This window comes from Prionailurus viverrinus, chromosome A3 (assembly GCF_022837055.1).
Source record: "Prionailurus viverrinus isolate Anna chromosome A3, UM_Priviv_1.0, whole genome shotgun sequence".
In the NCBI taxonomy this organism is placed as follows: Eukaryota; Metazoa; Chordata; class Mammalia; order Carnivora; family Felidae; genus Prionailurus; species Prionailurus viverrinus.
This window is the reverse complement of record NC_062563.1, coordinates 14,710,844-14,733,609: the sequence shown is the minus strand read 5'-3', so window position 1 is coordinate 14,733,609 and position 22,766 is coordinate 14,710,844. Positions and strand designations below refer to the sequence as shown.

Sequence of the window (22,766 nt, the reverse complement as noted above, 5' to 3'; positions counted from 1 at the left end):
AGTGGCACCCATCACTGCCCAAGGTCTTGGCTGTAGTTAGTTCTAAAGGCCTGCACCGCATGCACTTTCTATGCCTTTTGAAAGAGCTCATCCTCGCCTCCTTCTCGAGGGGAGAGAGAGGATCTATTTTCATCACCACCCTCATTCAGGCCTCCCAGCTACCAAGGCTGAGTTTTGGAGCAACAGCCTCCAACACCAGCTGGAGGGCTGGGCACTAAGCACCGGCAACACACAGGGTGAAGAACGTGTCTTCTTTGTAAGTCACAAGAATTTGAGCTGTTCCCTGGCTGTGTCCCTGGCAGGGAGAAGAGGGAGGATATGTTCACGGGGGTATACAGTATGCCTTTCCCTGCTGTGCCCAGCAAGCCTGGGCAGAAAACACTTTGTCCTGGTGCAACAATCTGTGAGCATCCTTAACTGTGGAAGCATGTGTGTGTGTGCGTGCGTGCGCGCATGCACACGCACGGGGAGGGCGGAGTGGTTGAAGGGGGGGGGGGGCCTTGGAAGCTGGCTGGGGGCTCCAGCTGGAGCTCTCCAAGTCTCCCAGACACAATGAAATGAAGGCTTGTGAAGGTGAGAGCTCCCTTGGGCGGACGGCAAGTACAGAGACACGGCTGTTAATAGGTACCGCAGTTTGTACATGAAAGAGTATTTATTGAAAACATGGTTACCGACAGGAAGCTCCTGGCTGCTCTTGGGTCACTCTCTTGGCTCACAATGGGAAGTGGTTTTTTTTTTTTTGTTTTTTTTTTTTTTTTAGGGGGAGCCTCCAATTTTATTTTCCCTCCAACATTGCATCCTAGGATAGGGAGATCTTATATAAATATATATACACGTCTGTATAAGTATGGCCTATAGTAAAGAAAATATATAGTACACTCTTCATGGGGCAGTACCTATCATGCCAGGCTACCAATACTGAATGCCACCGTGTTCACGTGTCCAAGGGGAGAGGCTGGGCATGTGGTTTATAGGTGCCGCAGCACCAGGGAAGCCCCATTGGCACAGCTGTGGCCTCAGCTAGCTCCCTGAAATCATGGCCAATGGCAGAAACCACAACACTGGGAGCAGGGGGAAGGGAAGGCCAAACTTCCTGAGGTCGGGGAGGCCAAAGGAAAGCCAAGTGGAGGGCCGCAATTCAGGTTAGGTGGGAGATCTCTCTCCGAGGAAGGAAAAAATGAAAATTGGGGGGCGGGGGGGGGGGGTGGCGGGAGTGGACTCTAGTGGCCTCACCAGCCTCAGCCCAGGCCTCATCTGGGCTCTCCCTGCAGAGTTCTTTGAGACTAGAGGACAGGACTTAGCTCGCACGTCTTTGACTTGCCAGGATGAGAGACCGAGAGCTTGTAGGGAGAACTTTCCCTCTGCCCAGACAACTGTGTGGGCAAGAGAGATCTGGTGGCTCCGGAGACCAGAGATGTTAGAGCCGAGCCTCAGTAGCAGCAGCTCGTTGGCACTGAATGAGGCCGGAGTGAGCCCTCACGAAGGCGACGAGAGCAAGGGCAAGGCATCTACCAAGCAAAGGACAAGGCCTCCACTTGGATCTGAGACACAGGCACGGGTCACCCAAAGGCAGTCTCTCTGAGGCTCTCAACACGCCCAGAACTTCTCTCTTCTGCGGAGCAGCCTTTCCTGGGCCAGCTCTTGCCCACAAGGGGATCCAGCCAACTGGAGAGCAGGCTCAGGAAGAAAAGGTGAGTGAGTGACTCTTGTTAACTCCAGCGCAAGCAGTCCCTGGCCGGGAAGGCAAGAGCGTCTGCTGTTCATGCTCACCCTCTGATCCCAGGCTCCATGGTGACGGGGGGGCAGAGCACCCCCGCCCTCGTGACTTAGAGTGGGCAGGGACCCAGAGGAAGCTCTGGATGGTCCGAGGTGAGTTTGAGGAATGGCTGGCGTTTACTGGCCACCATGGTCACTACAGATTCTGTACAAGCAAAAGACAAGGCACCAGACTGTAGGTGTTTCTCCTGGGCCCAAAATCCCTTCCTGGGTACACGGAGTCTGGCTCCAGGCTCAGCCGTAGTGATAGACAAAGTCATAGCTGCTGGGCTCCTTGGGCACTGGTGGTGGGGCTTCGGGAATCTGGATGTTCTCCAGGTCCAGGAGCCGTAGCTTCATTTCCATGCTCAGCAAGGTGTCCAGGTCACTCTTGGTCAGCTCACTGGACATGTCCTTCCCCAGAAGGGCACTGAGGCCATCGATCCAGATGCAGTACTGTGGGGGGCAAGTTGCAAAACGTCACATGGTGGCCCCTGGTCAGCAGGAGGTCCTGCCAAGGTCCCTTTGCTGAGAGGACTCATAATGGTCTCTTCTGGCACGACTTAGTGTGTCGGCAAAACCGATTCGGGATAATAGCAAAGACAAATCGGGAGGTAATCGTTCACTTTCCCAAGGACACCTTTTGGCTTTTATGAGGGGTTTACGCTTAAGCTTCCTGAGATAATCTGAAATATGATTTGTTTTTATTTTATTTTTTGAAATAGAATTGTTTTAGAAGTTTTAAAAATTTATTTATTTACTTTGAGAGAGAGAAAGAGTGTGGGAGGGGCAGAGAGAGAGAGAGAGAGAGAGAGAGAAAGAATCCCAAGCAGGCTCTGCACTGTCAGTGCTGAGCCTGATGTGGGGCTAAAACTCACGAACCGTGAGGTCATGACCTGAGCCCACACCAAGAGTCAGGCACTTAACCGACTGAGCCACTCTGGTGCCCTTGAAACATGATTTTTTAAAAAAAAGTTTTACTTCTGTAAGTAATCTCTATACCCCATGTGGGGCTCAAACCCATGACCCCAAGATCAAGAGTCGTATGCTCCTCTGACTGAGCCAGCCAGGTGCCCCGAAATATGATTTCTACAAACGCAACGAATGGATACAGCAAAACGAGACCTGAGTACTGGGGCGTCAGCTACCTGAAACTACCATGAAATTAGCAATGGCGGGGGCAATACATATTAGGTGAAAAAAGCAGGATACAGAAGGAATCACTGTAGGATCTCAATTCTGTTTCAAAAAAAGTAAATTAAAAAAAAAAAAAAAGTCCAGTCAACAAATGTTAAAATAAGGCTAGAGAAACTGAACTTGAGGGTCTCAGCATAAGCAGGAATAATAGAGAATTCTCGGCCCGTCCCTCTCTAACTCCACTTGTCAGGTCTTTTTCTATGCCTTAGCTCACCTGTCTCCCCACCTGCTACTTCTTCCTTTCTTCCCAGCAGAACTCCACTGGCAGCTCAGGGCCTGCCTAAGCATCTCCTCTTCCAGAAGCCCCACCTCCAGTTCCCTCTGATGCCCCCGGAGCTCAGTAGACACGCAGGGCTCAACCCCAGTCACTCGCTGCGCATGCAGTATCTTCTGGGGCCGTGGGCAGAACCGCGAGCCCCGCGTCAGCAGGACCGGGGCCATCCCGGCTCAGAGCCCAGGCCAGACCCACTATCGCATGTGCCCAGCAGCCCTGACGAGGGAGAATCTGTCAGGTTCGCTTGGGAAGGTGGCCATGCAGAGATTGAAAACGGGGAGAATTTTCCTAGTCCAGACAGGTTAAGTTAGCCCCTGGTGACCCTGTCTTTCTAATGACAACTCACGACTGTCGCTAAAGAGCAACCTGGGGAGCCCAGCACAGATGGATGGACCCCAGCCTGGCAGATGTCGGTGCCAAAAAGCCTTCGTGACATGCTGGGGTCCCCTGCCTTTAGGGGGATGTCCCTGTTCTGCCCACTCCTCTCCTGCAACTGAAGAGACAGAGAGGGCTCGGCTGTCCAAAGTGGCTGCACACTGCTTACCTCATACTTGTTAGGCGCGATGAAGTTTAAGGTCTCATCGGGGTCATACAGGATGGAGAAGGCCAACTCCAACACCTCCTGAAGGAGAAAGGGTTTCAGTTACGTGGAGCAATGGGATGGCCTGGGCTTAGCACGTCAAGATCGTGGCCAAAGTCCTAGTCACTTGGCCCCATCACTGAACGTGCTGATCCAGATGTGGTATCGTCAGGCCCCAGGGCACGTGCCCAAGTGTGGCTGAAGACTCCCCGCCTGAGTCACACCTAAGATGTGGATGCTTCTAACAATGGAGAAAAGTCATTTCCCAACACTCAGAACCCCTGAATGTCAGAGTCCATGACTGGAGATCACCTTCAGTTACACGTGTTGGTGATCAAACTGAAAGTCTTTACAGTTTTTTTTAATCTTGATTTTTTTACGTTTTTTTTCAATGTTTTTTATTTTTAAGAGGGAGGGAGAAAGGGAGAGAGAGAGAGAGAGAGACCGTGAGCAGGGGAGGGGCAGAGAGAGGAAGACACAGAATCTGAAGCAGGCTCTAGGCTCTGAGCTGTCAGCACAGAGTCTGACGTGAGGCTCAAACTCATGAACCACGAGATCACGACCTGAGCCGGAGTCGGACGCTTAACCGACTGAGCCCCCCAGGCACCCCAAGTCTTAACGGTTTAAAACCACCATAATGGTAACAAATTGTGGCCAAAGATGGGGGAATTGAAGCATCGACAACATAACTGTAATGGAGTGGAACAAATATCATCTGCTTAAGTCTAAGAGTTCACAGGAACACATCCACAAAACACATACGCAAAGTTGGTCACTGTTGGATGATACCAGAGAACCAACTCATTGTTTTAAAAGTGGGTACTTTTATGAAAGGAAAGAATCAGGCGCTTATCCTTTCTTATATAAAGTGGACCACTGGGAAACCAAGAGTAGATGATGGTAAGTTTCTCTTTAGAGAAGCAGTTCAGCTCATAAATGAAAAGGAACAACTGCATTGGAACACTGTTAGTTTGCAAATATTAATTGGCCAGTGGATTGAGGCACTCGGCATTAACAGTCTGCTAACATCACAAAAAGAGAGACCATCGCGCATTGTGTGTCTCTTGATAGAACATAATGCCACCTAGGAAGCAGTCTTGCCAAAAAAAAAAGGGTCAAACCTGAACTGGATCAAGCCTCCCCCGAGGTCTCTCCACCAACGTCCAGATCTGGGACGGAGGGACAAGTTAAACTATACCATGGGGAGACAATCAGCAAATTTCAGACTCGGAGAAGCTACCAAACAAGCAACCCGGTTTCTTCCACTGATAAACTGCCAAGAGTGAAACGAACATGGAAAAGCTAGGGGGGAACTTGGTAATCAAGGAACTTAAAAGAATAATCACAATGTGCAGACCCTGTTTGGATTCTGATTTAGTGAACAGAACGGTGTGAGTGTGCATATGTGTGCACACACCGTTTGTGTGCTTTTATACAGAGAAATTACGCTATTCACAAGACGGCGCAAACATCTGTAGGGTATCTGATATTAAATAACAACTTTTTCTTTCTTTTTAGGTGTGATCATGGTATGGTGACTATGGTAAGAGCCCTTATAATTTACAGATCCATTCTACACATTGAACAGGAAACGACAGCATAACTTGAGATTTTCTTCAAAGTAGCATAGTAAGTGGATAGCTGGGACCTGCCAAGGTTGTTGAGGCCGGGTGATGCGTACGCGGGGGTTCTGCCTATTCTTGTTCTGTTCCTAACAAGACCTGAAGGAACAACTTAGCGGGAGAGAGCGGACGGAAGAGCGTGCGCTCGGACAGCGGCCACCGCCGACTGCACTCTCCAGGCGTCACAGTGACGGTGACTCTGCCAGGGCACCCGTTCCACTCACCTTGTTCTGCTTCAGAGCGCTCTTCTCTTTCATGTGTGGGCAATCTTTCCCGGTGACAATGGCCTTAATGTCTGCAACAGGAACTGGTAAATGAAGAGAGTTAGTCCGGAAGATTTATGCTGTAAATGGGTCTCTGCGTCAGTGCTGGAGGGGAAGCCCCAGCCCCCGGACCACAGAGCTTGATCAGCTCAGAGAGAACAGCCTTGTGTTGCTTCCTCCTCCGTGGTCCCTTCCCGTGGGCCATGGCTGGCTGGGCTGTGTCAGATCTGACTGGGGGTCGGTTCAGGGCTTTGGGATGGTCTCCCCGAAGGTCTGGGGCCTCAGAGGCTCACGCCCCCTCCACAGCATAGCATAGCGGTTAAGAGAACAATGCCACGAGCAAATAGCTGTGCTCACTTACTACGTGACAGCCAATGTTGTAAGCGATTTACTTACATGACTCACTCAATCCCCTTACAAAGGAAATGTGCCTATTATTCCCATTTTGCACAAGAAACCAAGGCAGAGGTGAGAATTAACTTGCAGTTAATGAGAATTAACGGCAAAGCTAGGATTTGAACGCAGCAATCTGGCTTCTGAGCTTCGGCTCGTCAACACCGCCTTTCAACACAGTCCTGTATCACCCTTGACAGTCTACAAAGCCCATTCACATCAGAATCTCACGGAATTCTCCAAACAGCCCTGTGAGGTAGGCCAGGTAGAGATGACCTCTGACAGAGGAGGCCAGAGAGACAAGCGGCCCAACACCAGATAATCGGCCTGAAACGGCCGGGACTAAAATGCAGGTCTCCTGACATGGAGTCCAGCTACTATGACACGTCAACAGAGAAGCGAACCTACTTTTCTCCTGCAGGGACTCAAATGTCACCTCCCCTTGAGGGTTGTCGTCCAAGTCACCATAGTGCAGGACCTTGTGGTTCAGGGCCAAGCGGCAGTACCAGAAACGTTCTGCAACACACGGGAAGACAAACGAGTGACCAAAGACAGGTCCGGGAAGGACCTGGGCACATGGAGGGCAAAACGACGACCTGTCCCCTGTCCGGCAGGCTCTCTCCCCAGGGCACTGACTCTGAGCGGTAAGGACCGGCCCAGGGGCCCAGGCCCCCTCACCTTGCCTTCGGCGGTTCCCAATCTTCCGGAAGCTGCTGCCCTCACAGAGACGGTTCAGGCGCTGCTGCTTGATCAGCTCAAGGATCTCGGGCTGGATCTTCTCCCTCAGCTCCCTGGGTGGACACGCACCGGAGCGAGGGGAGGTCACGGGACGGCACGGCTGGTGGCGCCTCCCCCCAGCCCAGCCGGCAGCACTTACACGATCGGCGGGGACTGGAAGTCGTCCTGACTCATCCGCTCGGACTGGCGCAGCCGCAGGATCTCAGAGTAGCTCAGGCTACGCAGTTTGCTCTTGAACTGATCCAAGGAGCTGGGTTTGGAGGGCAAAGCTCGAGTGATCTGCTCTCGAACCACCTGCATGACCTGGAAGGGAAGAAAGGAGGATGGCGTCTGCCTGGGCCCCTCCGGTGAGGGGCCAGGCCGGTTCTGGGCCCCACGGCTCTGCCCCCGCCCCGGAGGCCCTACAGACACCCGCTGGGTGAACAGGAGTACTGGCTCTCTAAGGCACACCTTCTTAGATGGCCCCTTAGGACAAGTGCCTCATGGTGACAAATGCACAGGTTTTGAAGTTGGAGAGAAATGGGCTGAGATCCTGACCCCATCTCTTAATCTGTTCCTGGAGCAAGTTGCTTACGGTCCGCGGGCCCCCACCCCCACTCATCTTTTATTTTTTTTAACGTTTATTTATTTTTGAGACAGAGAGAGACAGAGCATGAACAGGGGAGGGTCAGAGAGAGAGGGAGACACAGAAGCCGAAGCAGGCTCCAGGCTCTGAGCTGTCAGCACAGAGCCCGATGCGGGGCTCGAACTCACGGACCGCGAGATCATGACCTGAGCCGAAGTTGGACGCTTAACCGACTGAGCCACCCAGGCGCCCCCCTACTCATCTTTAAAACATGAGAAAGGAAGACACATTTTCGGGTATATGCTGCCCGGAGGCGCCATATGGATGCTATATGGACACACAGCGCCGGCACACTGAGGTGGGTTCAAAAGATGGGGTATTTCCCTAAAACAACAGGTAAAGAAAAAAAGGGCCATCACACCGCACAACCAGCAGCTCTGCACTCAGCGGGGCTGAGTCTATAGGGGAAAAGAAGACGAGAGAGAAACAGGGGAATGGTCGTCGCTGGGTGGTGCGATTACAGAGAATGTTCTCCTCTTTATACTTTGAAAGTTTTTTACAATGAGATGAGAAGTTTCTAGATTATTCTAACTTCGGAGGGCCCAGCGGTGCGCGACAGAGAGCGGGTACGTGATGTGCCCCGGGAGTCGGTACCGAGCGGGTAGCCAGACCACGCTCACCACGGAGGTCCGCCCCCACTCTCGCCAATGTTTCCCGCCTACAGAGCCACACCAGTGCCTGCCCATAGTGGGTGTTTGGCAGACCACGGCGATTACTGTCAGGCTTGGCTTGCTGTCCTCCATGGAAGATGGGCGGGGCACGGCCTGGCTCCACTGGGTCAATGAGGGGCCCAGGGCACTGAGGGGCAGGTCCCGGCTCCAGGCTATCGCAGAAGCACAAGCGGAGGGACCCGAGGTGCTCTTGTGCTCCGTCTCGGGACCCGGTGCCGCCGACCAAGCCGGTTTCCCAGCTCAGGGGGTCACAGACCGTCACGCGCCCACCTCAGCCCGTGGGCATCAGAGCTCTGGGACACTGACCTTGTTAAAGTCCTCGGCTGTCGCCCTCATCTCCTTCCAGGTCTTGTTCAACAGCTGGATGCAGATCCCAAACAGCTCCTCAAACGCCCGGTCATGGGTAAAGAACATCGGGTGGTAGTCGTTGCGGCCCTCGTTTGCTACAGAGGATGAGAAACAGGAGGGTGGAGCTGGGTCCTCGCACTCAGAAATGTTGGATCGCGTGCACCGAGGCCCCAAGGAACAAAACAGAGCAAGGCCAGGGCGAATGAAGAGTGTGAGACGGGCCTTTCTCGACTTCCTTCGCCAGGACGCTTTCTTGGTCTGGCGCTGCCCTCTCAGAGGCTCAGCCAGCCTCACGCACAGGGGCAAACGAATGCTGGTGTAGCTCCGAACACCTTCAAATTACCCGCTCAAACAAGGCAGCAGCCATGATTCCCTTAGACGAGGATAGGACGGATCACAGCTCACACACCGATTACCAGAACTACGCACAGTAATTGTCCAGTCCCGTTGACCCCTGACCTTGTAACCTCGTGTCCCCCAAGGCTCCTGAGTTTGGAACGTCTGATAGACGAGTGAAGCGGCAGGGACTTACGCAGTTCCCCAACCTGCAGGATCTCACAGAGCATCTTGGTGAGCTCAATGGCGCTGCGGCCGAAGGGGCACTCGTGTTTGTCCTCTCGGCTGCTGTTCTCCAAGACGATCTATGAGGACAGAGGGAGGGGGGATTAGGGAGGCAAGAGATGTAGCAGGGCTGAGCCAGCTGGCCCCCAGCCTTTACCCGGATGTAGGTGTCCTGATGGACTTTAGCCAAGTACAGCATGTTGTCCAAGGCCAGCATTCCAGGAGGAGTCTGGGTAAAGTCCATCGCTGGGTTGATGTGGTTCTGGGGAAATAAAGAAACCCAATTTGAGACTCGGTAGCCTCACATGTGCAGAGCCACTGGCGGGGAAGCCCTACTGCCCTCCCCTCAATGACGCTAGCTCTTGTGCTCACCTCCTTCCTTCCCGCCATCTCTACGAGACTGGGAGCTCCTGACCCTGACTGTGCAGACTCATCCCGTCTCCCTAGAGCCCAGCACGCCATGCCCCGAGGAGGCAGGTGCACAGTGAGTATTTAATTGAATGAACTTCATCCTCAGGCTTTGTGTCCAATCACAAAATAGCCACTCTTGCATTTCAAAGAACCTAGCTGCTGCGGTGAGAGGTCCTCTCTTTGTCTACGTGACTGACCTCCTGGGCCCTCCAACAGAGAGATTCGTTCCACGGGGCCAGATGCTGCACAGAAATGTGTAATCTGCCGTCACCAAGGCAAACCAAGTATTAGCCCCCCGCCCCCACCAGCCTCTCCATGTCATCTGTTCCAGGACCTCCATTATGAAGGGGGGCTTCTCAGGGCTCTGTGACGGTGGGCCCTCTGACCTCCTATCAGGGGAGAAGGCCTACCAAGATCCGTGCTTTGGGAAACTTACTGTAAACCCCAGCATTTTGTAGTCCTTGGTGTACATGGCTTTGCGTTTTTCAGTCCCACTCCCGGGGACGTTGCTAGGGTCAGACTCAGCATCAAATGCGATCCTCCTCAGTTCAAATATAATGTCTCTTTGAGCCTGAGAAGTCAAACAGACAGTCAGCAGGTGAATCAGCTAACCCAGGGAAGCAAGGAAAAGAAAGAGCAGGTTGGACTTTTCTGCACGGAACTCTGGCCCCAATCAATCCCCGAGAAGGCATCACCTCTACCTTGGCAGAACAGAGGTGGGCTTGGCCCAGAGAGTCACCCAGAGGGAAGCGATCGCAGGGAGGCAGAGCCAGGTTTCCCAGGGCAACACAAGCCATTTCTGCAGACACAATCAAACACCGTCCCTGGCACACAGTAGGTGCTCAATGCATGGCCTAATGGTGGAATGTACCATATCAAACAATACGTGATTTAAGCCAGGAGAGCTCTGTCCCACTGAGCACTTACCTGGTCATTGGGGTCCATCTTGGTCATCATCCTTTCTTCCAGAAGGTTAAAGGTCAGGACTTGCAGGACATACAGCTGATGGGCCATCTCAGTTTTGATTGGGCGGTTCCCTCGGATCACGTGCTGTAAAAAGTAAAGGCAGGGGGCAGAGGGCTGAACTGATTTTCTTCTGCAGGAGAGTCATGCTGCTGAAAAAGAAAGTATGCTGGGCAGGGAACAGGGTTTCCCTCTTACACTCAGAACTTTGAGACTTCGTGTTCTGGAAGGGATGGAGCATGAAAGGGCTTGATTCAGGGTGAGATGATTCACTGCAGGCCCAAAGGGCACAGTCTCTTTCTCTGCATTCCCCTGGGCTGGGAAAGTGGAACCAAGGGTGGAGGCTGTACCCAGCCACGCCAAAGATGAGGGAGGCTACCCGGCTAAGATTACGATGCAGGTCGGGGCGCCTGGGTGGCTCAGTCGGTTAAGCTTCTGACTCCCGGTTTCAGCTCAGGGCATGATCTCACAGTTTGTGAATTTAAGCCCTTTGCAGGGCTCCGCGCTGACAGTGCGGAGCCTGCATGGGATTCTCTCTCTGCCCCTCCCCCACTCACACAGACATGCTCTCTCCCTCTCTCAAAATAAGTATGTTAAACCTTATTTAAAAAAAGATTATGAAAGAGGGCTCAGCAGTGGGACTTTCCCCCAGCTGGGCACTCAATCCAAGATGAGAGACAGCGTGTAGAGGACTCCACTCTGTCTTTCTTTAGAAAAACACAATGGTGTGGATGGCCTCCACCAAGTACAGGCTTTAGGAAAGGTCGTTTTCTTCAAATGGTACAGAGACAGCTCCACAAGGAGGGCACCCAATGCTCCTTGTCTACGCCCAACACTCCCACCACCTTCTCTCCTGTCATTCTCTATATACCCTCCTCCCTGTATCCCCTGTGTTCTGTCCTGTCCCCTCTCTTCCCATGACCTCCACCATGCCCTCTCAGTCCATCACTACCTCCCTTCGTCCATCTGACACCCACCCCACTTCTCCTTTCCTCATGCCCCACCTTTTTCTTGCATGGTACCTCTCCCTGTGTCCCTTGGGTTGACCAATGCCTCTCGACGTTCTTGTCTCCTACGGTCCGGCTCTCACTCTCCCAATGGCTGCCCTTTCTCACTCGCTCCCTGTATTTCTCGCTCCTTCTCTGTCTTACCTGCCATCTTGAATCCAGTTGTTCTTGGTCTCTCCTCACCCAAATGAGACTCTTGCCCAGTTCCCCCCACACGCTACCTCTGTGTCCTCTATGTTCTCTCACTCAGTCTAGCTCTATGTGTCTGGAGCTCTGCTGTCCAATATGGTACATATTGGACATGTGTTTCCATCACGTGTGTTTCCGTCAGTTAAAATTAATTTGAGGTAAAAATTCCGGTCTTTGGTCACACCAGCCCCATTTTAAGCTCGACAGGTATATGTGGCTAGTGGCTACCACCCAATGAGAAGATTAGATATAAAACAGTGCCGTTAGCACAGAAAGTCCTAGCAGACAGCACTGCTCTAGAGTTCCGTAACTCGAGAGCCTACTCTGGCTCGAGATCAATGTCTTAGGCCTGTGATGTCCATTGAACACTGGAAACACGGCTGGTCCAAACTGAGATGTGCTGTGAATGTAAAATGTACGCTAGATCTCAGCGCCTTAGCGTGAAAAAAGAAAAAAAATATTTCATTAGTCGTTTTCTATCGATTACACGTTGAACGCATAGTATTTTGGATATATTGGGTTAAACCGAATCTACCGTTGAAATTGACTTCCCGTATTCCTTTTTTAATGCTGCGACTACAGCATTTAAAACGAAATCAGTGGCTCTGTCATTTCTACGTGACGGCACTGCTCTAGACTTCCTCTCCCCGGCATGTGACTCCCGGGTGCTCTTCATTCCTCTAGATCTGCCCAGCTCAACGCAGCAGCCACAAGCCACGTGTGGGTGTTTTAACTGAAATTTTAGAAAATGACAAATTTGGCTCCCCAGTCACAACTAGACACGTTGCCGGGGCTCAGTAGCCACACGCGGCTAGTGGCCACCATTCCGGACGGCACGTTCATGCTGCGCAAGGTTCTGCGGATGGCGCTGCTCCTGACCTCTCACTGGAGCGAGTGCCGAGGCCCCCACCTCCTCCGAGCAGGGGCTGTCTGCGGCTGTCTCCAGCTCCCGGGCTCTCGGCTCAGGCTCAGTGCTCACCTCCATCCCAAACTGACTGCCGCTCCTCCTTCTCCAACTTTAGCTACCCGCCCACCCCCGCCAGTGTCTCATCGCGCAGGGTCCCCTTGGTCCCCTCCTCACGTCTTGTTTTGCCCCTCTCCGAGCCTCTTCCCTTCTCTGTGCCCCCTCCCTCTGCCGCTCCAATTCCTCCCTACCCTACCCGGCTCTCCGTCTTCCTTCCTCCTCTCCTCTCTCCATAATTCATAAAACCACTTTGAGAAGAGGCTAAAGATAATGTGATACGGTTCTCATTCACTTTAATCCCCCTTTCTCAAACTTAGAGACATCACAGCAGGAAGGTAATCGCTCCAGCCAGCAACGGGCTTACGCAAGTACAGCCCCAGTCTGAGGAGTCAGTTTCAGAGCTTTTACCTGGAGTCTTATTTGACTGCTGAGTAAATTGAGGCTTACGCTCTCTGGCCTGACTCAGTGAGCTCCTTGGACTTCAGTGAGCACGCATTAACTGTTTTGTAGAGAACCACTGAAGTCCTGAGTCTTGACCCTGAATTGTCTTCTATAGTGGAATCTTCGCTTGTCCCAAGGTTTGTCCAGAAATGAGCTGAACTAATCCTACTCTGGTAATTAACAAGCCTCGAGATTCATTAAATTTCCGTCAGAAGGCGACCCTCACTCCCACGCATGCAGAGGATGGCGTCCAACACAGCTGCTCAGGAATGTGGACAAGCATGCGTGGGACCCGTGCACGCCGCATCCCTCGCAGGCAGCGGGCCGGAGCGTCGTCCCTCCTGCCCGAGTCCCTCCGTGGCGGTGGGGCCACGACCAGGGAAACGGCCAGCAGGCAGGAGCTGGTTCTGCAAGGTGAAGTCTGGCGGGCTGTTCAGAGCAGCCGATCGCTCAACTTTGCAAGTGCTCAGAGCTCACTTCTTGAATTCTCTCACCTTTGGATCCTGTTCACGGGTAAGAGAACCCGCTGTGAGCGGGGTGCTCACCAAGTGCCAGGCACCCTGCTAAGAGCTGTATATATATATATGAGCTCGTTCAGGCCTCACATCCAGGTGAGCAAATCAAAGTAAATCGAAGTTAAGTGAAGTGCTCAAGATCACAGATTGCTTAATGGTAGAGTGGGGGCTGGGGACTCTGAAGTTCACGCTCAGAATTATCAAGCCTTTCACACCTGACTTCTGATTTCTCATTTTATTCCCTTCACTGTGGTCTGGTTTTCCCTTGGTTTTGACAACTGATAAAATGGCCTCCCTTGCACCCAGATCCTCGGCTCACTTCCCCAGTTCCCACCCCCACCCCCCAGCCAGCTCTCTCTCACCCACATCCCTGCGTGGGAACAGGGAGTCAGCCCTCTTTCCAGATGCCTCCCTCCTCACCACCTCCCCCTCTACTCTCCTCCCTCACATACCCCCACGAAACATACACACCTGCTAGTGTGAGGTTTCTAAATGCCAGCCTGGTTATGTCACCATCCCAATTAAACCCTTCAACTCGGCTTGGGAAAAAGACTAAGGCCCTACTCGATCCGGTCTTTGCTCGCTCTCCACGTGTCTGCTCCTTGCCCCACCCTCTACCCCATGGCACAGTCCTTCTAGGTTCCAGCCAATTCCAGCCACTCCTGGCTGGATTTCCTTTCCTTCCTGGACGAATGATGGAGCCTCAGCCTCAGGACGCCATTCCTCCAGAGGCTTCCTGACACCTCCTGCAAGGCAGGCGGTGCTCCTCCTCCTGAAATCCCCAGACCATGGAGCTCCAAGGAACCACTGGCCACACACTGCTAGAGCACCATCCCTACTGGACCGGAAGATCTCTGGGAGCAAACACACCACACTGTCTCGTTCATCCCTAGCGGTGCCCCACACGACTCAGGTCTGATGGATGTTAGCTGAAAGAATCCCTTTCCTCTTTGGGGCCTATTTTGATACATTCCTTCTGGAAAAAAATTTGGAATTGCAGGGCAACAAACCGTGTAGCTGGCTGGCCTTAGGACCTCCTTAGAGGCTCTGTAATTCCTGGCGGGACAGCCTCCTAGAGACAACTCCGCTTGCAGAGGATTATAAGAAAAAGCTTCCCAGCTTAACAGGGGCTTATTCGCACCTACCCGTTGGTTCCCCGAGTGCCATCCCACTCGATAGTAATTTCACTAATGACACCATCACAGTAACAGTAATACTTGCTATCACTAGTAACAAAACACAGCTTGTTGTGGGAACTTACATTCAGGATTATGGAGCGAAGGTGCTTCTGTGCAAATGCGTTGGCCATATCCTATTGAGAAAAACAAGCAAATGTAAGGCACGATGGCACGCGCCCAGCTGTGACAACTATCGAGAGGAAAGTGGCATCGGAGCTCTGCGGCTTTTTCTCTTAAATTTTTTTTTCCTTTTGAATAAAAAGTGGGCAAATGGAAAGAATCCATGGACCCACCCAACATCTTTTATACTCTGAAAAAATTCCCTTGTGTTTTTTTTTTCCCTCTGGGAATGCAAACGGAGCCACACAGGGTGTCCCTCCCCAATGGCACAATCAACCACATCGTCTTCAAAGAGGAACAAAGACTGTTTCAGGACAAGACACTTGTGTTACGAGGATGCCGGGCAATGGACAATGCGTACGGAGCACAGAGCAGCGTGATGGTTCCCATGCACCGTTCCAGGCAGACACCCACCACCGGCCGGATGGGGCTCCTCCAAGCTGAGGAAAGGGCTTCGGTCCCAGCGCCCCCCTCGGGCCCCCCAGCGCCGCACCAGCTGGTGGAGCCGGGGAGCGGATGCTCTGGAACAGTGAGTAGTCTGTGACTCACTTCTGACTGCTTTGGAGAAGAGCGTGCTGGTGCTTTTGGGTAATTTCTCATAATAGGGTCACCTTTTTTATTATATTTGGTTCAGATTCTGACAGTAACACTTTATTTATTTGGCACGCTTGGGAAATAAAGTACCCTCCATAAATGAGTCTTCCGGGGAGCGAAGCCTTAAGGGTCCTTTCAGGACCTTACTGGGACCGTTCTTAAGCAAATCCTCTGAAAATATATACGTTTCTTTATTTTTGAAGGGACTGCAGCGATTATAATTTAATCACTGCCAAGGACTGGGCTCAACAAAAAGAACAGCGTGTTGTGACTCCGTAATAGCCCAAGCAGCTCTCGAATGTGCCGCTCTTTCCCCCTAAACAAAAATGGTCCCAGCTTACTGTGCTTTTAATCTTTCTGACAGCTCTTCATAATTCTTCTGTCTCCTCCTTCCAATCTCGGCCATCACTTCTTAGCACATTAATTAGTATGACTTCACTTTCTAAACTGCTGCCTTAATTTAATTTTATGGATAATTCTGAATCACTGGGCCTGAGGGAGCTGTCACGCCTCTCCCACGGAGCGGTGTCCGTGAGGGTCTCATTTTTCTCGGAGCTGAAAGGCCTTTTGCTCTCGCTTCTCCATTTCTAGCCACATTCCAAACGGCCGACGCTGCCAGGGACATTAAGCTGTACTTTGCTTCCCCTGAGCACACACGCTGGCTGGCAGAGGAGAAGGTGGCCTAGAAGCTTCTCTGGTGGCTAGAGGAGGTCGGCTTGAGATTCGGCCTTGCTGTGGACAACTCACAAAGCGGGTAAGTGGCAGTGGTCTGCTCCCAGAATCTAACGGCCTCACACCCAAAGCTCCTCTGCGGTGCTGGGGCAAAGCGCTCATTCTCAGCCTCGTACAGCCGACCTCTAAAGCTCCCTCTAGCCAAGAAGCGAGCCGGCAAGTTCCCTTCTGTCAACTGTCTTAAGCCCTGTCAGATTCCTACGGTCTAGGACGTATCCAGGGCGACGTGGATTTATCTCCACTCTCTGCTGTACCAAGCTGGAAGGCGACACGTCCATGGGATCATCTCGGCGAAAGTCTCAGGCTATTTCCGAATCTGATCTCCCCGGGCTGACCCACAAACTCACAGAAAGGCAGGTTACAAAGGGAAGACTGGGCAGCATTCCCTAGGGCGGACATCCCCTCACTCCTGCACGTGACGCTAATCTCCAGCACTTCCCGGAGTGTTCTGACGAACGGGATCTACAGCACCCAGAACCCTGGGTCTCACGGTTTCCTGAGCACCTGCACCAGAACGTGAGGTTCTTGCCCAGCTCTGACCTCCCCACCTGGAAGAGGGCTGGGGCCCCTTCCACGAAGCAGCACTACTTACAGTGACAGGTAGGTCTAGAGGGTTAAGGTGCTTGTCCTGCCGGCAGAAAGCAAAAAGCACAGAGAGAAGCAGATGGGAGAATGAGCTCACATTCAAAACTGGACTAGGAAGGAAGAGATTAACAGAGCAAAGCCATCCGAGAAAGACGAGGACAGACGGAACCATGGACGCTCCGGCTCCTCCCACTGGAACCCACCAGGAGCTCAGTGCCTGAACCCACGTGGATTTCAACTTTACAGAGCCCGTGGTGTTGACGGAGAATTTTAAAGTCTTGTATACACCACTTGGGCTTTTACCAGCTGTATTTAGAGTGCCAGTGTCAGAAGGGCCCTTAGCGATCACTTAATCTGGCCCTTTCGTTTACAGAAAGAGCAACGGAGACCCAGAGGTTAAAGCACCTGCCCGGCCCAGAAGAGCACCCAGCCTCAGGGCCCTGGACTCAGGTCGGTGCTCGTTCCCCGCCCAGCTGATTCCTGGTTTCCTCACTTGTAAGACGGGGGTCTTGTTTCTTCTCCTCACATCCCCGTGAAGTCAACGGGGCAGATGTTGCCGCTCCCAGGTTACAGATGAGGAAACTGGGGTTCAGAGAAGCAGAGTGATTTGCATCATGTCACACCGCTAACGAGCAGGGGAAGAAAGCAGCTTAGAATCTGGGCCAGAGGCCTTCATACGTGAAACTTTGTGCGAAGTCCCCCCGCTCCCGCCCCCCCGCCTTGCTTCCTTAAGTAAGGGTCTCCGTGGACTTGACAGTGATGCCTGGAAGGTCTCCTCCCCCTTCTTCTTGACCCTCTAAGCCAGGGTCAGCAACTAAGACCAAACTGGGCTTGTCCCCTAGTTGTGTATCTAAGGTCTTTCTGGAAGACACCACACCCATTTGCTTTCCTATTGTCTGAGGCTACTTTGGCTATGATGACAAAGTGGGACAGCTGCCACACAGACCATCCATCGGCCCACAGAGCAAGAAATATTTACTCTCGGGCCCTTTAGAGGAGAAAGTTTGCAGGCCCCTGCTCTGACGCGAGACCCGCGGGGTCCCCTTCTAGTTCTTCCCTGGAACTAGGGGGCCTGACACACAGGGACAGGAGCAAGGGACTCTTGGGGGAAATGGCTGCATTTCTGCTCTCCGTGCAGCAAAGGGTAGGTGGGTGACAACTCCTCTCCTGGAAGAGCCCAGCTGAAAAGCTTGAAAAGACAGCCACAGACCTGTCGCTTGTCCTCAGGAGCCTTCAGGAAAAGCGCGTTAATCAGTGCAATGGCGTAGGTCTGAATCTCCTGGTTGGAGCTGTGCCGGTGGAGAAAGAAGGCAGAGGGACATTAGAAGACGGACCAGCGAGAGCCCCGTGGGGCGTTTACAGCAGTCGCTTGTAGATGGTCATCAAATAATCGTCTGGGGTGACGCCTCAAAAGCCTCGAAAGTGGGCATACTCTGTGACCCGGCCACTCCACTAATAGCAATTTATCCAAAGACAGGAATCAGAGAGTTGGGCAAAGTGTTTCATTCAAGTACTGTTAAAAAAAAGAAAGAATGGTAAATAATCCAAATGTTCACAGTCACAACTCTGTTTATACACATTCAAGCCGTTAAGTCATCAATAAAAATCACGTCGGGAAGGTTCTTCACCTGGGACTCGGGGATGAGTCTGGAGTGTCTGTAAACCCTAGAAATGGTGCAGAAATTATTCCATGCGGTTGGTTGACTATGTGTTATTTTCTCCAAGGAGGTGAGAGTCTATAACTGTTACTGAATTTTCAAAGGCATATGGCATGCAAAAAAGATTTAGAACCACCAAGACTCTTTAACATGGGGAAACGTTCAAGAGATATTATTTCATAAGAACGTCAAGGTACACACGGTATGTGTAGTAAGCTCCCAGTTTTGTTAACAAAAACATACACAGAAAAAAAGACGAGCAGGGCAGTTAATTTAACGTGAACAGTAGTTATGTCTGCAGGTGGGAAAATGGGAAAAGGACTGACTCTTTGTGCTCCTCCCCATTTTCAAAGTCTTCAACTACACATTTATTTCATTTTGTCTATTTTTTATTTTGGGGGGAGAGAGAGAGAGGGTGCGCACGAGCCGGGGAGGGGCAGAGGGAGAGAGAGACTCTTAAGCAGGCTCCACGTTCGCACAGAGCCCAACGCACGGCCCAATCCCATGACCCTGGGATCATGATCTGAGCCAAAACCAAGTCGGACGCTCAACCAGCTGAGCCGCCCAGGCGCCCCTAAACTTATTTCATTTTAATACGAATGAATTAAAGACAACCGTTCTCTGGAATCTTATAATCCAAGCGCTTGGCAAAATGTCTCCAAGGGCCGCACTGGGGATGCATTCCGTGGCTCTCTTCTTCGACGGGCTAACAGACTTCCTGCTCAGGTGGGGTGGGTGGGTGGGGGCATCCTGGAGGTCTCACGGAGGGCACTAAGTATCTCTCAGCCCCAACAGCAGAGGACATAATTTCTGGTAGTAGCTACGGGCTGAAAATATTCACGGACTGACCCCTAAGAAATGCCACTGTCCTCTATCATCCTTGGGTACACAACTGGGTCATTCCTGATTCAGAAACAAAGAAACAGGTAAGTCTGACGTCAGGAAAATCAGAACTCTCCATCTGGAGTTTATAATGTTCCCTTCACTTCAAACAACCTTTTGGCTTTGGGGTATGAAAACAGAGACTGAAGAATTCCTTAGAAGTGACAAGGAGAAATCGGGGCTGTTGGCGGGAGGGTGGGGTGGGTACAGGTTGGGAGCACAGCTGAATGAAGACAAGGCTGCTATGAATAAGCAAAGCTGGGAGCTCTGGCTTCCCCGGGCCTGACAGGTCGTTCTGTCGGCCAAAAGGCTAAAAGGGAACAAAGGAGTCAACAGTATCACCACCTCGTTTTGGGGAGTCCAGCCCCCTTAAATAGGGTTAAAGTGAAGTACAAAGAATGGGGAGGAGAGGAACAGGGCTCCAAAGGGCTCATCTGTCTTCTGGTTTTACCATTTGACAAAATGGCCTGGAATGGGATAAGCTGCTTCAAAAACAAACAAGAACAAAAAACTCCTGAATTATATACCCATCCTACGCTGGCCACTACGCTAGACCTTCTAACCCCTTTGAGCCTCACAAGTCTGAGTAATGGAGAGGGTGAACCCCAGCCTGGACCTGAGGAAACGGAGACCAGATGGGACAAGGTGACATGTGGAAGGCAGGGACCTAGTTAGGACACAGTGGAGCCGGGATCTGAATGGAAAGCCCGAACTCGTGTCCTATACAACAGTTTTTGCTACCCTCCCCCCGGCCCCACACACACAGCATACTGCTAGTTTGCTAAGTGTTCATTCTCAAATATTAACTGACTTCTCCTTAAACCAAAGCAAGGGATCCCAAAATGACTGGTCCCTCTTCCCAGAGAGCTCAAAGTTTAAAATGGGAGGCAGATAACAAAAACAGGGGATTTTCTATATAATTCTCATAGGTGCAAACACAGACTATTTGGCCCAAAGAGGAGAGAGCATCTAATTCTGTCTGGGACGCGGCGGTGCAGGGAGGCGGGGAAAACTTCCCTTCAGCCTGAGGGACAGGGGGCGCCGCGGAGGATTGCGGCAGGAGCGTGACACGATCGGGGCCCGATCCCGGGAGCGTTCCCAGAGTGTGAAAGTGCTGACGGATGAGTGAACAAGCAGGCCGGGGGGTTTGGAACACAGGCAAAGGGGTAGGGCTGGGAGACCTACGGAGAACAAGAGGCGAGAAGGGGGCCGGGGCGGGGTCTCTTACTCACACCTGGAGGTGAGAGATGAGCTGTCCCACGGTGATTTCCTCTGCTATCTTCTGGTACAGGCTCTGGCTGTTCAAGACCATGCTCTCCAGGATGGCCAGGGACCTCTGAAGGATTGACACGTCCACCATGGGCTGGCTCACGTACCCTGCAATCTACAGCCAGCGAGGGCCAGATCAGCCAGGGAGCCCGGGGCCCAAGCGTGCCGGGCGACTCGAGTCTCTGAGGTTAGCCCACGAAGGCTCTCCTTCCTGGAATGCCATCCATACCGGGCCACTGTCCCCATGTGGACAGCGGTGTCTGGTTTATGGTCCCTAGGCATGGACAATTCAAGTTCAAACAACAGCTTCCAGTCAACTGTGTTTCCTCAAAATCTAAGGGCTCGATCCTTTGTTTTCAAAATGAGGGTTCAGGCATGGGAAAGCTGAGTGGAGAAAGCACAGGATCTTACTGAAATCGGGAACTCCTTTTATCGCCATGGGCCCTTCTCCTGACACACACACCGTGCCCCTACACACACACAGGCCGGCAGAGGCTCAAGAGGCAGGAAGCCCGCAAGGTCTTGTAAGCTCATCACTCCCCGTTATTCTCAACCTCCATTATAATGTCCTCGACACGTGCCCGTTTCACTTTTGCCCAACTATCTCCGGCATCGGGAAATTCCCAATGTCCCAAGCCAGCGACAGGTGTGATTCTAGGTCAGCAGATACATTACTCATTGGTTTTAGTTCACTTTTTGGAAGTGACGCTGCCCCTCCCTACAGAACAAAGGAAAGCCAAAGTGTGCCCTCCCAGGCACCCAGGTCGATCTGACAACCCGAGCAGGTTGCCTTGCAGACCCGCCGGCAGAAGGCAGACTGACATACAAGGCGGACGACATGAACATGTGTCTCCAAAGAGAAGGGAGCGCGCAGGGAGCAGGTCAGAGACGCCGGGCTTGCACTGGCTGACCGGCTGGTGTCGTCCCAGGTCTCACTGACAACCCCGTCCCGCTTTGGCCACCTCCAGTTCTGGGAGCCCGTTTCCATCTTCGAGGGCAATGAAGGAATTCTCTCAGGAGCCCCAGGAAGGCCCGAGCGTGAGGATAAAAAAAAACGGGCCTCGGGGATAGAGAGCCGACCGCCAGGAGCACGGCGATCTCACCGGCATCTCTCCGTGAACCTAGAGGACCAGCAGCCACCGAGGGGGGCGGGGAAGACGGAAAGCCGGAGGCCTCACCTGCTTGATGAAGGTGATGGAAACCATGTCCCAGGAGACAATGCCATGGTCCATGAGCTCTAAGAAGGCGGTCAAGGTGAATGCCAGCATCTCACTGTAGCTGAGACATCAACAACACACACACAAAATAATACAAAGATTCAGAACCAGGGAACACAGGTGTGACGGCAGCCGCAACGGGGACGGATCCCGGCGTCAGCACCACACCAGGGGTCAGGTGGTGTGGCTGCGAGTGCCTGCATGCGTGCCTCGGCAGGCGTGCAGCAGGTTCTGTCCAGGTGTCCATCTGTCTCTGGGAAGGGCCGCCGCGGGTCAGGCTCTCCTTCCCCGTACTGCCTCATCTCAGGGAAACACAATCACTCATCCGCTTCCCAACCCGAGAAAGCTATCAGACCTTTGTCAACCCCAACACTTGGCGGGGGTACCCAAGGGAGCCCACAGCCCATGTCCAGGGCCAAGGGGGGGCAGAGTGCAGGACAGGGAGTACAAACTTCAGACATGGGTTCAATCCGGGTCAACTATTTACTAACTGTGCACATTTTACGTTTCCAAGCTTGAAATTCCTCCTCTGTAAAACTGCATTGGTCTCACAGCGTTAACATCACAGGGCTGTGGCGAGGGCAAGCTGACAAGGTATGCGAAGCCCTTACCGCAGTGCTGGAGGAGGACGGGGATTACAATGTCTCCTCTCCTGTGTCCCTCCTCTTTCTACACACAACCCTTTATACATCTGCACGGTGCTCTCGATTTAACGAACGCTGTTCCCAACGGCGAGGCACGTTCGGACCCATTAATTCCTCGTGACAAGACGGCAGTGGAAGCAGCATCTCCGTTTTAAAGAGGAGGAAACCAAGGGCAGCCAAATGCCGTACTCCCGGCAGGCTGCGGAAGTCCTGGGCCAGCGCTGATGGCAGCGGAAGGCTTCAGGATTTCAGTGCAGCTGCAAAATCGGAGACTTAAGACAAACACCCATGATTAGCTGCTTGGTTTGGCTGAAAATTTCAATAGCTGATCCATCGGCTGAAAGATTTCTGACTCCCTCTCTGCCAGCTG

At 52.4% G+C, this 22,766-nt stretch overlaps 1 protein-coding gene across 1 annotated transcript in view; it reads right to left on the bottom strand.

Moving 5' to 3' along the window:
* Positions 1-638: 638 nt before the first annotated feature.
* Positions 639-22,766, bottom strand: part of ELMO2 (engulfment and cell motility 2) — a 39,245-nt gene continuing 17,117 nt past the window's right edge. Inside the window, exons 7-21 of the mRNA XM_047853034.1 lie at positions 21,714-21,813; positions 20,499-20,650; positions 17,937-18,015; positions 14,779-14,829; positions 10,366-10,488; positions 9,875-10,009; positions 9,185-9,289; positions 8,999-9,107; positions 8,425-8,561; positions 6,962-7,125; positions 6,763-6,875; positions 6,493-6,600; positions 5,653-5,735; positions 3,771-3,848; positions 639-2,211 (exon numbers count right to left, since the gene is read on the bottom strand). Of these exons, the coding sequence (XP_047708990.1) occupies positions 2,011-2,211; positions 3,771-3,848; positions 5,653-5,735; positions 6,493-6,600; positions 6,763-6,875; positions 6,962-7,125; positions 8,425-8,561; positions 8,999-9,107; positions 9,185-9,289; positions 9,875-10,009; positions 10,366-10,488; positions 14,779-14,829; positions 17,937-18,015; positions 20,499-20,650; positions 21,714-21,813 (1,738 nt within the window). The 3' untranslated portion in view covers positions 639-2,010. The remainder of the gene's footprint in view (positions 2,212-3,770; positions 3,849-5,652; positions 5,736-6,492; positions 6,601-6,762; positions 6,876-6,961; positions 7,126-8,424; positions 8,562-8,998; positions 9,108-9,184; positions 9,290-9,874; positions 10,010-10,365; positions 10,489-14,778; positions 14,830-17,936; positions 18,016-20,498; positions 20,651-21,713; positions 21,814-22,766) is intronic.